At 47.6% G+C, this 15,961-nt stretch overlaps 1 protein-coding gene across 2 annotated transcripts in view; it reads left to right on the plus strand.

Moving 5' to 3' along the window:
* LOC142312180 (uncharacterized) overlaps positions 1 to 15,961 on the plus strand; it is a 187,930-nt gene that overhangs the window by 26,830 nt on the left and 145,139 nt on the right. For both annotated transcript variants that reach the window (XM_075351080.1, XM_075351079.1), the window contains exons 6-10: positions 3,402 to 3,551; positions 3,681 to 3,860; positions 3,938 to 4,061; positions 4,145 to 4,242; positions 4,438 to 4,528. In XM_075351080.1, coding sequence (XP_075207195.1) covers positions 3,402 to 3,551; positions 3,681 to 3,860; positions 3,938 to 4,061; positions 4,145 to 4,242; positions 4,438 to 4,528 — 643 coding nt within the window. The remainder of the gene's footprint in view (positions 1 to 3,401; positions 3,552 to 3,680; positions 3,861 to 3,937; positions 4,062 to 4,144; positions 4,243 to 4,437; positions 4,529 to 15,961) is intronic.

Raw genomic sequence — 15,961 nt, forward strand, 5'->3', positions numbered from 1 at the left:
ACAACAGTGGTGGATGATCGCCGCATACTTTCTTTGGTGAAGAAGAACCCGTTCACAACATCAACTGAAGTCCAGAACACTCTCAGTGAAGTAGGTGTATCTGTCTCTAAGTCAACAGTAAAGAGAAGACTCCATGAAAGTAAATACAAACCATTCATCAATTCCAAAAATAGACAAGCCAGAGTTAAATTTGCTGAAAAACACCTCATGAAGCCAGCTCAGTTCTGGAAAAGTATTCTATGGACAGATGAGACAAAGATCAACCTGTACTAGAATGATGGGAAGAAAAAAGTTTGGAGAAGAAAGGGAACGGCACATGATCCAAGGCACACCACATCCTCTGTAAAACATGGTGGAGGCAACGTGATGGCATGGGAATGCATGGCTTTCAATGGCACTGGGTCACTTGTGTTTATTGATGACATAACAGCAGACAAGAGTAGCCGGATGAATTCTGAAGTGTACCGGGATATACTTTCAGCCCAGATTCAGCCAAATGCCGCAAAGTTGATTGGACGGCACTTCATAGTACAGATGGACAATGACCCCAAGCATACAGCCAAAGCTACCCAGGAGTTCATGAGTGCAAAAAAGTGGAACATTCTGCAATGGCCAAGTCAATCACCAGATCTTAACCCAATTGAGCATGCATTTCACTTGCTCAAATCCAGACTTAAGACGGAAAGACCCACAAACAAGCAAGACCTGAAGGCTGCGGCTGTAAAGGCCTGGCAAAGCATTAAGAAGGAGGAAACCCAGCGTTTGGTGATGTCCATGGGTTCCAGACTTAAGGCAGTGATTGCCTCCAAAGGATTCGCAACAAAATATTGAAAATAAAAATATTTTGTTTGGGTTTGGTTTATTTGTCCAATTACTTTTGACCTCCTAAAATGTGGAGTGTTTGTAAAGAAATGTGTACAATTCCTACAATTTCTATCAGATATTTTTGTTCAAACCTTCAAATTAAACGTTACAATCTGCACTTGAATTCTGTTGTAGAGGTTTCATTTCAAATCCAATGTGGTGGCATGCAGAGCCCAACTCGCGAAAATTGTGTCACTGTCCAAATATTTCTGGACCTAACTGTATGTTCATTTATATGGCGCTATTAATTCCACAGCGCTTTACAAACATTGGCAACACTGTTCCCATTAGGGCTCACAATCTAAGGTCCCTTTCTGTATGTCTTTGGAGTATAATGCTGATCATCACTATTAGGCCATGTGCACACGGGGGAAAATGCCCGCGGATTTTGATGCGGAGAACCTCCGGATTTTACGCAAGTACAGGCACTCCCGATGTTATCCTATGGGATTTGGTGAGTGCTGTTTTAATGCTGCGGAATTTGCACCTGCGGGAAATGCTGCGTATTTCCCGCAGCGGCAAAGAATTGCATGTCAATTATTCCTGCGGATTGTTCCACACGATCTCTATACTTACCTGCCTTGATTAAAGACACCGGAGACTCTTCCTTTGGTGTAGAAGAGCGTACGGAGCCAGGAGCGGGCTGCAAGAGGTGGGCGGGGTCTGCACGAGCTGCGGTCATATAATCGCCCAAGCTTCCGTCATGTGACAGCCGGAGCTCGTCCAGGCCCCTCTCATCTTCTCCAGGAGGCGGCCAGAAACCAAGTTGCTGTGCAATACAGGTAAGTATGAACTCACCGATCACTCCAGCACTTGTTCTGCGTTGAGGATGCAGTGCTCCCGCAGGATATCCGCAGGACATTCCGCTGGACTTCCGCACCAAAACTCAGACAAAGTTGTGCTGCGGATTTCTGGGAGCTCCTGCAGATATATCCGCAGTACACTTTCCCCGTGGGCACATAGCCTTGGGCCATGTGCCCACCGGAGAAAATACCTGCAGATTTTGCTGAGAAAAACCTGCAGATTTTCCAGATAAATTCGCAGGTTTGCGCAAGTACAGACACCCCCCATGTTATCCTATGGGAATTGGGGAGTGCTGTTTTAATACTGCTCAATTTGCACCTGCGAAAAATGCTGCGGATTTCCTGCAGTCGCAAAGAACTGCATGTCAATTATTCATGCGGATTTTCCTGCGGATTTCCTGCCTTTCTACTATGGAGATACAGAGGGGTAAATCTGCAGGAATATCACTTGAATTCCGCACGTTTTCCGCAGGTTTACCGCAACAATTCCACATGAAATATACAATAACAGATAGTGCGCATTCTAGGGAGCTGCTGTGTGAACCTGTGGAAATACCTGCAGAAAATTCCGCAGGTACATTTTCTCGTGGGGACATGGCCTTAACGTTTTGTGGTTTTCGGTTCAGGTGCCGGCTATGTGAGGACCCAGAAGTTATGTCCTTCACTCTTCGCTAATACCGTACTACATTCCAGAGCTCAATATACCTAACAGCTCGTTGCAGTACATGAGACCAGAGGTGTACCATTCTTCGACCATTGACATCTTCATTTATGGACCGTTACCTTCTCCATAGTGGGCAGAAAAAACACCCAACTTCCCGTAAATCTGCACCAAGAGTCGTCCTTAAGATGGCGCCATTACTGACACAGGAGGATCAAAATTTACACAACGATGCTAGTGAGGAGAGTGTTTCACCATCAAAATTGCCTTTATCTCCTACAGCCAAGGATAATGGGCTAAGGGTCAACAACTCCTCTCTGGCTGCAGAAGTCACTGACAAACAAATCTCAATTCTGCCCGCCATTAACCAAACAGTAAAAATATAACAAAAAGTTGGAAAATTAAATACTTACATGCCTAATTTTTTTTTTTTTTATCCTAACACGTTTTATTATTTATTTTATTTAAAAACAATTAAACTCCACATATTGAGCAAGACTCGAAGAAATGCGCAAATTCACCCCAACTGGACCTCAAAGTTTCTATTACTGAACTGTCATTTTAACAAGAGGAAGTGACATAATGGGAGGATAACACAGACGACGGTCATTGGCACTAGGGCTGTAACGATCATGGTCGCAGGAGGTGTGACCGCAACCAGGCCCATGCAGGAGGGAAGCCCGCCTACACACAATTTTCAGATGTATTGCAGCACAGAGTCTCACCGGCTCCCTGCACTGTAATACACTCCGCCTGCATCACAATAACTTGTCCCATTCCTGACAGAATAATTACTAATTTTTCACCGTGTTGCTTTATAGAGTGCACTGATTGACTTCTATCAATACATTTTTGCAAAATGGAAAAAGGACAGCAACTACGTAATGTTTACAATTTACATTGTAAATTATTCAATTACGGTGATGCCCAATAAACATAAGGATTTTTTGTTATTAAAAAGTCTTTCGGAAAAACTGAAGCAAAACAATATAATTGCTGAAAAACCCCCAGAAACTACTGTATTTTTTTCTGGCTAAAATGGCAATAATTGACACCCTGCTTCCACTATTCAGGTCCTTACAATATCAAACCCACTCAGTGGAGATCTTCTATATAAGAGAATTCTTCTGATTAACCAATCAAGGATGGAAATGGACAAGGACAAGATGGCGGAGAGGATATTACACCTCACCCTAGAGATCCTCTTCCGGCTTACTGGAGAGGTGAGAGATTCTGATGACGTCACATTACATCATTCTTATCTATGGGAAGAACAGATGGACAGAACTGGAGAGGTGAGGACTCTGGAAATGTCTGTAGTGAGATTTATTAATGTGTCTCTCCATAACCAGGATTACACAGTAGTGAAGAAGACCTGTAGTGAGCGCTGTCAGGCCCCTGTGTCTGAGGGATGGGGAAGACCCCTGAGCCCAATCACGGGGCCTCCGCCTCACCCCCTGATACATGAGGACATCAATGACCAGAAGATCCTAGAACTCACCTACAAGATGATTGAGCTGCTGACTGGAGAGGTGACACTGCTGGGAATGCTGGGACATTATACAGTAATGAAGGGATCGGGGGATGACGGTATCATTGTATGTGTCAGGTTCCCTTAAGGTGTCGAGATGTCACCATCTACTTCACCATGGAGGAGTGGGAGTATTTAGAAGGACACAAAGATCTGTACAAGGACGTCATGATGGAGGTTCCCCAGTCCCTCACATCACCAGGTAATAGACAGGACTAAATACACACGGCCTATAATTATCTGTATGTAAAGAATGAATTCAGTCCCTGTATGTGTCTCCTTCAGATCTATCCAGTCAGAGGACAACACCAGAGAGATGTCCCCGTCCTCTTCTTCCACAGGACTGTAAACAAGAAGATCCCGATGTTCCTCAGGATCATCAGGTAGATGGAGAGAAGGTGCCATGAAATCTCCTATGATGTGTAGACGGCTGTGAAGGTCTTGTGCTCAGTCTTGTTTTATCCACCAGTATTATATGATTATACTTGTGTAATGAGAGCGGTGGAGATGGCAGGATTAGAGCTGATCATAGAAGTGACTTCTCCATCTGTCTGTGACTTTTACAATATTTGTTTCAGGGTGAAGATCTAACCCATATTAATACTACAGAGACATATGTGAGGGGAGATGAGCGGTGTAAAGAGGAGATTTCTACAGGTAACCACTTAGGTGAGTAGTAACCACTACTGTAAATGTAGAGAAGTCCCAGATTCTCCTCAGTCATCGGCTGTGGTTGGTTTATGAGCAGTGTAGTCCTACAGTCATATGAAAAAGTTTGGGCACCCCTATTAATGTTAACCTTTTTTCTTTATAACAATTTGGGTTTTTTCAACAGCTATTTCAGTTTCATATATCTAATAACTGATGGACTGAGTAATATTTCTGGATTGAAATGAGGTTTATTGTACCAACAGAAATGTGCAATACGCATTTAAGCAAAATTTGACCGGTGCAAAAGTATGGGCACCTCAACATAAAAGTGACATTAATATTTTGTAGATCCTCCTTTTGCAAAAATAACAGCCTCTAGTCGCTTCCTGTAGCTTTTAATGAGTTCCTGGATCCTGGATGAAGGTATATTTGACCATTCCTGTTTACAAAACAATTCCTGTTCAGTTAAGATTGATGGTCGCCGAGCATGGACAGCACGCTTCAAATCATCCCACAGATTTTCAATGATATTCAGGTCTGGGGACTGGGATGGCCATTCCAGAACATTGTAATTGTTCCTCTGCATGAATGTCTGAGTAGATTTGGAGCTGTGTTTTGGATCATTGTCTTGCTGAAATATCCATCCCCTGCGTAACTTCAACTTCGTCACTGATTCTTGCACATTATTTTCACGAATCTGCTGATACTGAGTTGAATCCATGCGACCCTCAACTTTAACAAGATTCCCGCTGCTGGCATTGGCCACACAGCCCCAAAGCATGATGGAACCTCCACCAAATTTTACTGTGGGTAGCAAGTGATTTTGTTGGAATGCCGTGTTTTTTTGCCTCCATTCATAACGCCTTTTTGTATGACCAAACAACTCAATCTTTGTTTCATCAGTCCACAGGACCTTCTTCCAAAATGTAACTGGCTTGTCCAAATGTGCTTTTGCATACCTCAGGCGACTCTGTTTGTGGCGTGCTTGCAGAAACGGCTTCTTTCGCATCACTCTCCCATACAACTTTTTGTATCCTTCCCCTGAACAACTATGTTGAATAATCTTTGTTTTCAGATCATTTGAGAGTTGTTTTGAGGAGCCCATGATGCCACTCTTCATAGGAGATTCAAATAGAACAACTTGCAAGTGGCCACCTTAAATACCTTTTTTCATGATTGGATACACCTGCCTATGAAGTTCAAAGCTCAATAAGGTTACAAAACCAATTTAGTGCTTTAGTAAGTCAGTAAAAAGTAGTTAGGAGTGTTCAAATCAAGAAATTGATAAGGGTGCCCATACTTTTGCACCGGTCAAATTTTGTTTAAATGCGGATTGCACATTTTCTGTTAGAACAATAAACCTCATTTCAATCCAGAAATATTACTCAGTCCATCAGTTATTAGATATATGAAACTGAAATAGCTGTTGCAAAAAACAACCTTTTTTCTTTATAACAATTTTAACATTAATAGTGGTGCCCAAACTTTTTCATATGACTGTATATCATAATCAAGTGGTCACCAACCCGCCACTCAAAATTATCGACATTACTTTGGGCATTTTAAGTCCTTTTGTAGGAGTGAGACTGGTTTTAGTGAGAGCTTGCAGCTTGGAGGTCAACTCTAAGCCCTGGAATTAGAAGATGCTGACAGTAGCTGCCCAGATCTCTAAATTGCAAAGCCCAATGACCGCATAGATAGAATGTGCTGACGACTTAGAAAATCATGTGAAGAATAATATCCGTACGTTGCGGCTTCACTTTTATGATTAAGACACCAGTCCATGTGCAGTGAGAGCCAAGTGGAGAAAGATAAGTTTGTACAGTGGTACCTCGCTTAACAAGTAACCCACTTAACGAGAATTTCGCTTAACAAGCAAAGCTTTCTGTAAATTTGTAACCCGCTTTACGAGAAAGCTTTGCTGTACAAGCGAAATCCTCACCGCACACACTTCCGGTTCCGTCCACCCACCGCGCTCTAACCCGCACTTGCAGTCCACACAAACACACACATGTACGCACAAACACACACAAACATACACGCACTCACACACATACAGTATTATGCTCACCTTACCTTCCGTTCCACCGCCGGGCTCATGGTTCTTGTAGTTCCCGGGTACATCGCGGCGAACTACAAGTACCATGAGGCCGGCGGTGGAATGGAAGGTAAGGTGAGCATATAATATCTGTACCTTCCGTTTCATCGCCGGCCTCCTGGGTCCTGTAGTGCGCTGCGCCGCTCCGCTCCGCTCCACTCCAGGCATTGGCATCCATAGCAACGAAGCAGGAACTTCCTGCTTCCTGTCACCGCAAGTCAGCAAGTCCCAAGAGACCGGCGATGGAACGGAAGGTAAGGTGAGCATATAATATGTGCGCGTGCATGTGTGCTTGTGTGTTTGTGTGAGTTTGTGTGTGTTTGTACATGTTTGTGTGCGTTTGTGCATGTGTGGAATGATAGAATAGGGGACCAGGATGGGACATTTAACAAATTGTGGAACGAATTGTCTGCATTGCAATGATTTCCTATGGGAAATCTTGCTCTGCTGAACGAGTAACTTGATTAACAAGCACAGTCCCAGAACGGATTGTTCTTGTTAAGCAAGGTACCACTGTATTTGTTTGTCATATGCACATGGGTGCATACTGTATACATATAGGGGGCTATGTAAGGGCCTTGTATACAGGAGGCTGTGTAGGGTTCATACAGTATATAGGAGGCTATGTGGGGCTCATTATGTATATAGATGGGTATTTTGGGCTCATGTAAGGGGCTATTTGGAGGTTCATACAGTATATAGGGAGATACAGTTAGGTCCAGAAATATTTGGACAGTGACACAATTTTCGCGAGTTGGGCTCTGCATGCCACCACATTGGATTTGAAATGAAACCTCTACAACAGAATTCAAGTGCAGATTGTAACGTTTAATTTGAAGGTTTGAACAAAAATATCTGATAGAAATTGTAGGAATTGTACACATTTCTTTACAAACACTCCACATTTTAGGAGGTCAAAAGTAATTGGACAAATAAACCAAACCCAAACAAAATATTTTTATTTTCAATATTTTGTTGCGAATCCTTTGGAGGCAATCACTGCCTTAAGTCTGGAACCCATGGACATCACCAAACGCTGGGTTTCCTCCTTCTTAATGCTTTGCCAGGCCTTTACAGCCGCAGCCTTCAGGTCTTGCTTGTTTGTGGGTCTTTCCGTCTTAAGTCTGGATTTGAGCAAGTGAAATGCATGCTCAATTGGGTTAAGATCTGGTGATTGACTTGGCCATTGCAGAATGTTCCACTTTTTTGCACTCATGAACTCCTGGGTAGCTTTGGCTGTATGCTTGGGGTCATTGTCCATCTGTACTATGAAGTGCCGTCCAATCAACTTTGCGGCATTTGGCTGAATCTGGGCTGAAAGTATATCCCGGTACACTTCAGAATTCATCCGGCTACTCTTGTCTGCTGTTATGTCATCAATAAACACAAGTAACCCAGTGCCATTGAAAGCCATGCATGCCCATGCCATCACGTTGCCTCCACCATGTTTTACAGAGGATGTGGTGTGACTTGGATCATGTGCCGTTCCCTTTCTTCTCCAAACTTTTTTCTTCCCATCATTCTGGTACAGGTTGATCTTTGTCTCATCTGTCCATAGAATACTTTTCCAGAATTGAGCTGGCTTCATGAGGTGTTTTTCAGCAAATTTAACTCTGGCTTGTCTATTTTTGGAATTGATGAATGGTTTGCATCTAGATGTGAACCCTTTGTATTTACTTTCATGGAGTTTTCTCTTTACTGTTGACTTAGAGACAGATACACCTTAAACAGACAGATACTGCCTTAAACAGATGCACACGACATCTGTTTAAGGCAGATCTACTCTGTAAAACACTTGAAAAAGTATCAATGAGAAACGAAGGGCACTAACCCCCCCCCCAATGGGGATCACCACGGGCACATCAAAACATAGCATGAGTATAAAATATTCCCACCACACCGTCCCCACTTATATACTGTGACTGTCACACTGCCCCTAATAAACTACACACTGCCCTCCCTTATAAATTATACCCACCACACCTTCCTCAATTATGAAATATGATCTGCACATTGACCTCACATCATGCTGCCCCCTCCTCACAATGTCCCATGCATGCTGCCCCCTCCTCACAATGTCCCATGCATGCTGCCCCCTCCTCACAATGTCCCATGCATGCTGCCCCCTCCTCCCAATGTCCCATGCATGCTGCCCCCTCCTCTCAGTGTCCCATGCATGCTGCTCCCTCCTCACAATGTCCCATGCATGCTGCCCCCTCCTCACAGTGTCCCATGCATGCTGCTTCCTCCTCACAATGTCCCATGCATGCTGTCCCCCCTCACAATGTCCCATGCATGTTGCCCCTCCTCCCAATGTCCCATGCATGCTGCTCCCTCCTCACAGTTTCCCATGCATGCTGCCCCCTCCTCACAATGTCCCATGCGTGCTGCCCCCTCCTCACAATGTCCCATGCATGCTGCCCCCTCCTCACAATGTCCCATACATGCTTTCCCCTCCTCACAATGTCCCATGCATGCTTCCCCGTCCTCACAATGTCCCATGCATGCTGCCCCCTCCTCATAATGTCCCATGCATGCTGCTCCCTCCTCACAGTTTCCCATGCATGCTGCCCCCTCCTCACAATGTCCCATGCATGCTGCCCCTCTCCATGAGCTCCTAATGCTGCCTTCCTCTTTTCCATAATGACACCTCCATGCTGCCCCATTCATCATACTAAGACCACCACACTAACGCTTATGCTGAGACACCCCCCCACACACACTACCCCACTCTTGATATTGACTCCCCTACATTGCTCCACTCCATACTGAGCCCACACATGCTGCCCCTTCTCCATAATGAGCTCCCAATGCTGCCCCCCTCTCATTCTGAGTCCTTACACTCCCCCCCATCGATTTTGTCATTGCACTATCCCTCAACCCTTGTCCTCTGTCTCTAGGATTGGCCCCTCTCTCCCATTCCCCCAGCAGCAGCCGCTCTCCCCCGCCTTCACCAGCAGCCTCTCCCCCAGCATCAGCCTCTCTCCCCCCAGCGTCCCCCAGCATCAACCTCTCTCCCCCCAGCTTCCCCCAGCATCAGCCTCTCTCCCCCCAGCCTCCCCCAGCATCAGCCTCTCTCCCCCAGCTTGCCCCAGCATCAGCCTCTCTCCCCCAGCTTCCCCCAGCATCAGCCTCTCTCCCCCAGCTTCCCTCAGCATCACAGCATTAGCCTCTCTCCCCCAGCTTCCCCCAGCATCAGCCTCTCTGCCCCCAGCATCAGCCTCTCTGCCCCCAGCATCAGCCTCTCTTCTCCCAGCCTCCCCCAGCATCAGCCTCACTCCTCCCAGCCTCCCCCAGCATCAGCCCCCCCAGCATCAGCCTCCCCCAGCATCAGTCTCCCCCCTCACAGCCTCCCCCCTCACAGCCTCTCCCAGTATCAGCCTCCCCCAGCATCAGCCTCTCTCCTCCCAGCCTCCCCCAGCATCAGCCTCCCTCAGCATCAGCCTCCCTCCTCACAGCCTCACCCAGCATCAGCCTCCCCCCTCCTAGCCTCCCCCAGCATCAGCCTCTCTCCTCCTAGCCTCCCCCAGCATCAGCCTCCCTCAGCATCAGCCTCTCTCCTCCGAGCCTCCCGCAGCATCAGCCTCTCCCAGCATCAGCCTCCCTCAGCATCAGCCTCTTTCCTCCCAGCCTCCCCCAGCATCAGCCTCCCTCAGCATCAGCCTCCCTCCTCCCAGCCTCCCCCAGCATCAGCCTCTCTCCTCCCAGCCTCCCCCCTCCCAGCCTCCCTCAGCATCAGCCTCCCTCCTCCCAGCCTCCCCCAGCATCAGCCTCTCTCCCCCAGCTTCCCCCAGCATCAGCCTCTCTCCCCCAGCTTCCCTCAGCATCACAGCATTAGCCTCTCTCCCCCAGCTTCCCCCAGCATCAGCCTCTCTGCCCCCAGCATCAGCCTCTCTTCTCCCAGCCTCCCCCAGCATCAGCCTCACTCCTCCCAGCCTCCCCCAGCATCAGCCCCCCCAGCATCAGCCTCCCCCAGCATCAGCCTCCCCCCTCACAGCCTCCCCCCTCACAGCCTCTCCCAGTATCAGCCTCCCCCAGCATCAGCCTCTCTCCTCCCAGCCTCCCCCAGCATCAGCCTCCCTCAGCATCAGCCTCCCTCCTCACAGCCTCACCCAGCATCAGCCTCCCCCCTCCTAGCCTCCCCCAGCATCAGCCTCTCTCCTCCCAGCCTCCCCCAGCATCAGCCTCCCTCAGCATCAGCCTCTCTCCTCCGAGCCTCCCACAGCATCAGCCTCTCCCAGCATCAGCCTCCCTCAGCATCAGCCTCTTTCCTCCCAGCCTCCCCCAGCATCAGCCTCCCCCAGCACCAGCCTCTCTCCTCCCAGCCTCCCCCAGCATCAGCCTCTCTCCTCCCAAACTCTCCCAGCATCAGCCTCCCCCAGTATCAGCCTCTCGCCTCCCTCAGCATCAGCCTCTCTCCTCCCAGCCTCCCCCAGCATCAGCCTCCCTCAGCATCAGCCTTCCCCAGCATCAGCCTCCCCCAGCATAAGCCTCTCTCCTCCCAGCCTCCCCCAGCATCAGCCTCCCTCAGCATCAGCCTCTCTCCTCCGAGCCTCCCGCAGCATCAGCCTCTCCCAGCATCAGCCTCCCTCAGCATCAGCCTCTTTCCTCCCAGCCTCCCCCAGCATCAGCCTCCCTCAGCATCAGCCTCTCTCCTCCCAGCCTCCCCTCTCCCAGCCTCCCTCAGCATCAGCCTCCCTCCTCCCAGCCTACCCCAGCATCAGCCTCCCTCCTCCCAGCCTCCCCCAGCACCAGCCTCTCTCCTCCCAGCCTCCCCCAGCATCAGCCTCTCTCCTCCCAAACTCTCCCAGCATCAGCCTCCCCCAGTATCAGCCTCTCTCCTCCCAGCCTCCCCCTCTCTCCTCCCAGCCTCCCCCAGCATCAGCCTCCCTCAGCATCAGCCTCACCCCTCCCAGCCTCCCCCAGCATCAGCCTCCCCCAGAATCAGCCTCCCCCCTCCCATCCTCCCCCAGCATCAGCCTCCCCCAGAATCAGCCTCTCTCCTCCCAGCCTCCCCCAGCATCAGCCTCCCTCAGCATCAGCCTCCCTCCTCCCAGCCTCCCCCAGCATCAGCCTCCCCCAGCATCAGCCTCCCCCCTCCTAGCCTCCACCAGCATCAGCCTCTCTCCTCCCAGTCTCCTCCAGCATCAGCCTCCCTCAGCATCAGCCTCTCTCCTCCGAGCCTCCTGAAGCATCAGCCTCTCCCAGCATCAGCCTCCCTCATCATCAGCCTCTTTCCTCTCAGCCTCCCCCAGCATCAGCCTCTCTCCTCCCAGCCTCTCCCAGCATCAGCCTCTCTCCTCCCAGCCTCCACCAGTATCAGCCTCTCTCATCCTACCCCATACGCAGATCTCCAGTCTGCATTAGAGACACCCCCACGCTCCTTATGAATCTTCAGCTCTGCGAGCACTTACCTGCTCCAGGGCCCGCCGTCATCTTCCTGGCTCACGTGAGTATCCTCTTCTGACACCGGCTTCCATCGCGGCGTCCTGCTGTGAGCTCTGCATGTGAAATCCACACAGCATTTGACGCAGCACAGAGGAAGGAGCTGATTGGCGCGCCTGTGACCCCGGAAGTGCAGGCGCCGGCAGTTCCAGGGTCAATCAGCTCTCTGTGCCCGGCCGCCGCAGTTTGTCTGCATTCGCGTCTTAATTGACGCGGATACAAATAAATAAAGGTGCGCCTCTCTCCCGCCCCCCTCCGAAAATACAGCAGATTTAATGAATGTGTAAAAAAAAAATTTTTTTTTTTTTTTACTGCTAGAAGGTGCCGCCCAATGCATCCTGCCGCACCTAAGCACGGGACCACAGGTGCCTAATGGTAAATACGGCCCTGGCAACCGGTCACAATGGACATTCCCAATGCACACATTTTCTTACAATGGGATTATATAACTAGTTCACATGGTTTGATACAAATCATAAATCAAAAAAAAGGGTTACTGAAGGAAGAGAAAGATATACTTTACTTCCCTTTAAAAAAGGCAAGAAAATAAAAATCTCCCCTAATTTCAAAAGTTTATGAAAATAATATATTTAACTTTGGTTAAATGTGAATTTCTGTACAATAACAGCAGAGTTTCCCTTTATCCTGACTTCTCAGTTCCTGTGAGAAAATATTGGACTAACTTCAAAGACGATTGGGATAAACTATCCCAAAAAATGCACACACATATATACAGGAGAAATAGAAAAAAAAAAACCAGCTCACCCACCTGGCCAATAATGGCCCGAACGGTGCACGGAAGAGTTCAGCAGAGCCCAACTGTGATCATGATAGAATGAAAAAATTCCAGCATCCAGTTCCAGCAGTATCCAGAAAACGAATTCTTTATTGTTCAAAGATTAAAAATAGACATCTTTCCATAGTTATAAAAACCGCCTCATGGCAAAATAATGGTAGTGCGGTACGCGCTTCGGAGGGTTACCTCCTTACTCTGAGACAAAACCATGTGAGTCAAAGTGCCATAAAAAGGGGGGAGGGGGGAGAAACTCAAAGGAAGTGATGAATCAATCAAACTTGACAGATCACATGACTCAGGGTGGGATTTAAATTACAATACATTTAAAATCTAATTTTTAACATTTAAACCCATTGGTGTTCTGCTATTGGGCAGAATCATCCATTTTGCTTCACGACGGAGCAATATCCTTGTTAAATCACCACCTCAATTAGGTAAAACTATTTTCTCGGCTGCATTAACCCTAAAAGATCCTAGGTCGCCTCCACGTTCATTCAGGAAATGTTTTCATGCGGCTGATAAACTGGGTGTTGTAGTGGTTAAAGTCATACACATGCTCTGATATGCGGCGCCTCAAAGCACGGGATGTGCTCCCCACATACTGGACTTGACAAATCGTGCAGGTAATGACGTAAACCACTCCACAAGTCCCACAATTTATTAGGGATTTGATGTGAAATTCTTGTTTTGTAACAGATGATATAGTTTTAGCCGTATTAATCATAAATGTACACAATCCGCAGTTATTTTGAGCGCATTTGTAGGAACCCAGAGAGGGCAGCCAATTCTTCAAGTTTTGGCTACGATTATTTGTGTTTTTCTTATTACGTGTAGTAAGACCACTGGGGGAAATACTATTTGCAATGGTAACATTTCTTCTGGAAACGAATTTTACACCTTTGTGGAGAACTTAAGAAAAAAGTTCAGCTCACCGATTTGCTGTTAACCGCTGTTAGTCTGGACCCAGCGCAGGGAAGGCTTGGCTGCCGGTTACACGATAAAGAGAAAAAGAACTCTAGCGCAGTCCTCAGAATGTAGATTTAAAACCATTGACGTTTATTCATATAAATCCAATAAAATTATAGTATACATAGCGGTCAGCAAAGGAGTATAGGAGGTTACAGTTTTACATAGATCCCATCGAACTACGCGTTTCGACACATAGTCTTAGTCATGTGTCGAAATGCGTAGAACATGACTAAGACTATGTGTCGAAACGCGTAGTTCGATGGGATCTATGTAAATCTGTAACCTCCTATGCTCCTTTGCTGACCGCTATGTATACTATAATTTTATTGGATTTATATGAATAAACGTCGATTGTTTTAAATCTACATTCTGAGGACTGCGCTGGACTTCTTTTTCTCTTTTGTGGAGAACTTGTTTCAAGGTGTCATTCACCTGGAGAATAGACAAATATTTTTTGATGATACCGACAACCCGATAATAGTCTTTTTTTTTTTTAATCCAAAATTTTTTATTGTTTTCAAACTAGAAGAAAGGCATTACAGAAAAGAAAGGCATAACACCATACAACGCCGAAACATCAGCGCCCTAATGGGCGAGTAAGGGCCACATGAATATTGAGCACTGAAAAAAGGGGGGGGGGGGAGTATGGGTGGGGGAGGGGGTGGAGGCGGTAACTTACAACAATACACAAAGTTCACTTATTGCATAAAGAAGCAGAATTGGTCTGAATGACATGTTATATGACTGCCAGTCCAACCTACTACACGAGCAGGTTGTTACAATTTTAGGGGGGAGAGGCCCAGGGAGAGGATGACCACATTGCCCAACGTTTTTAAATTTTTAAAGGCCAAGGAGGCGCTGCTGGCTAACAGAGTTTCATAATGGAAGTGCGTGTTGATTCTAGTAATCACTTCCTCCATAATCGGTATCTCAGGGGATTTCCACCTAGCTGCGATACACTGTCTGGCTGAGATTAGGATATGAGAGATGCACTGAGCAATGGGGGCTGGAAAAGCGTCTAAACCCATATGTAGAATCCCCATTTGAGGTGCGGGAGGGAGTCTAGTCTCGCATACTTCTGCTATTAGGTCGAAGACCTAATTCCAAAAGCTGAGAATTTCCGGGCAAAACCACCAGAGGTGCCCCAGAGTCCCTATCATGCCACAACCCTTCCAACAGAGGGGAGAGTAATCTTCCGCAAACCTAGCTATCTGAGCAACACACCTATATCATCCCATGTGTACTTTCTTAATCTGCTCCAAATGGTTGAGGCAGGCGGAGGACCCAAGCACCACCCGGGAGGCCGCATGCCACTGATGGGTTGGCAAGGAGAGGGATAATTCTCTTTCCCACTTTGTCATGTATGATAGAGTCTGTCCTTCCGTACGAGAGGTGAAGTGGTGATATAATAAGGACATGCCCCTGACAGATGTTGAGTCATTCAGAAGAAAGTCTGCCAAAAACTGATGTCTTGAGGTTGATGAACTCAGGCGGAAAGTGCTTAAAAAATGCCTAATTTGAAGATATTGGTAGAAGACCTGCTTGGGTAGGTTGAATTTAGACACCAGTTCAGAAAAAGGTAAAAAGGACACCCTGTCAAATAAATCTGATACTCGAAGGGACCCACTTTGTTCCTAAGCCCTAAGGTCGACATCAGGAACACAAGCTTTTATGTCCTTAAAGGGCAGCCTCCAAATCAAACCGGCCATGGATTCTGAGGACCAATCCCTCCAGCGCCACTTCACCGCCTCGACCGTGCCCAGAAAGGAATGTGGGACTGCCTGATTTTGAATCAATGCCCCCAGCAGCTTTTTTGTGGATCCAAGTGGATTGAGGCATCCCTCAATCTGCAGCCATCTATTATCCTCCGCCTCTCTCCACCAGTCCCTGACTGACTCCAGAACAGCCGCCCTGTGATATGACACCACATCAGGCTCACCCATTCCGCCTTCTCTAAATGGGGGGTGAAGTGATTGTAAGGATATTCTTGATTTCTTACCAGCCCAAATACATTTGCGGATGAGGCTTTGTAGACCTGTCAGGGAGTATCCCGGAATTTTCAAAGGGAGGTGTTACGAGGGGGACCCGGGGAAGCGTGCCAAGATGGGAAATGGACTGCTTCCGCCGGTCAAGGTCCACTGTG

Source organism: Anomaloglossus baeobatrachus, chromosome 5 (genome assembly GCF_048569485.1).
Source record: "Anomaloglossus baeobatrachus isolate aAnoBae1 chromosome 5, aAnoBae1.hap1, whole genome shotgun sequence".
In the NCBI taxonomy this organism is placed as follows: domain Eukaryota; kingdom Metazoa; phylum Chordata; class Amphibia; order Anura; family Aromobatidae; genus Anomaloglossus; species Anomaloglossus baeobatrachus.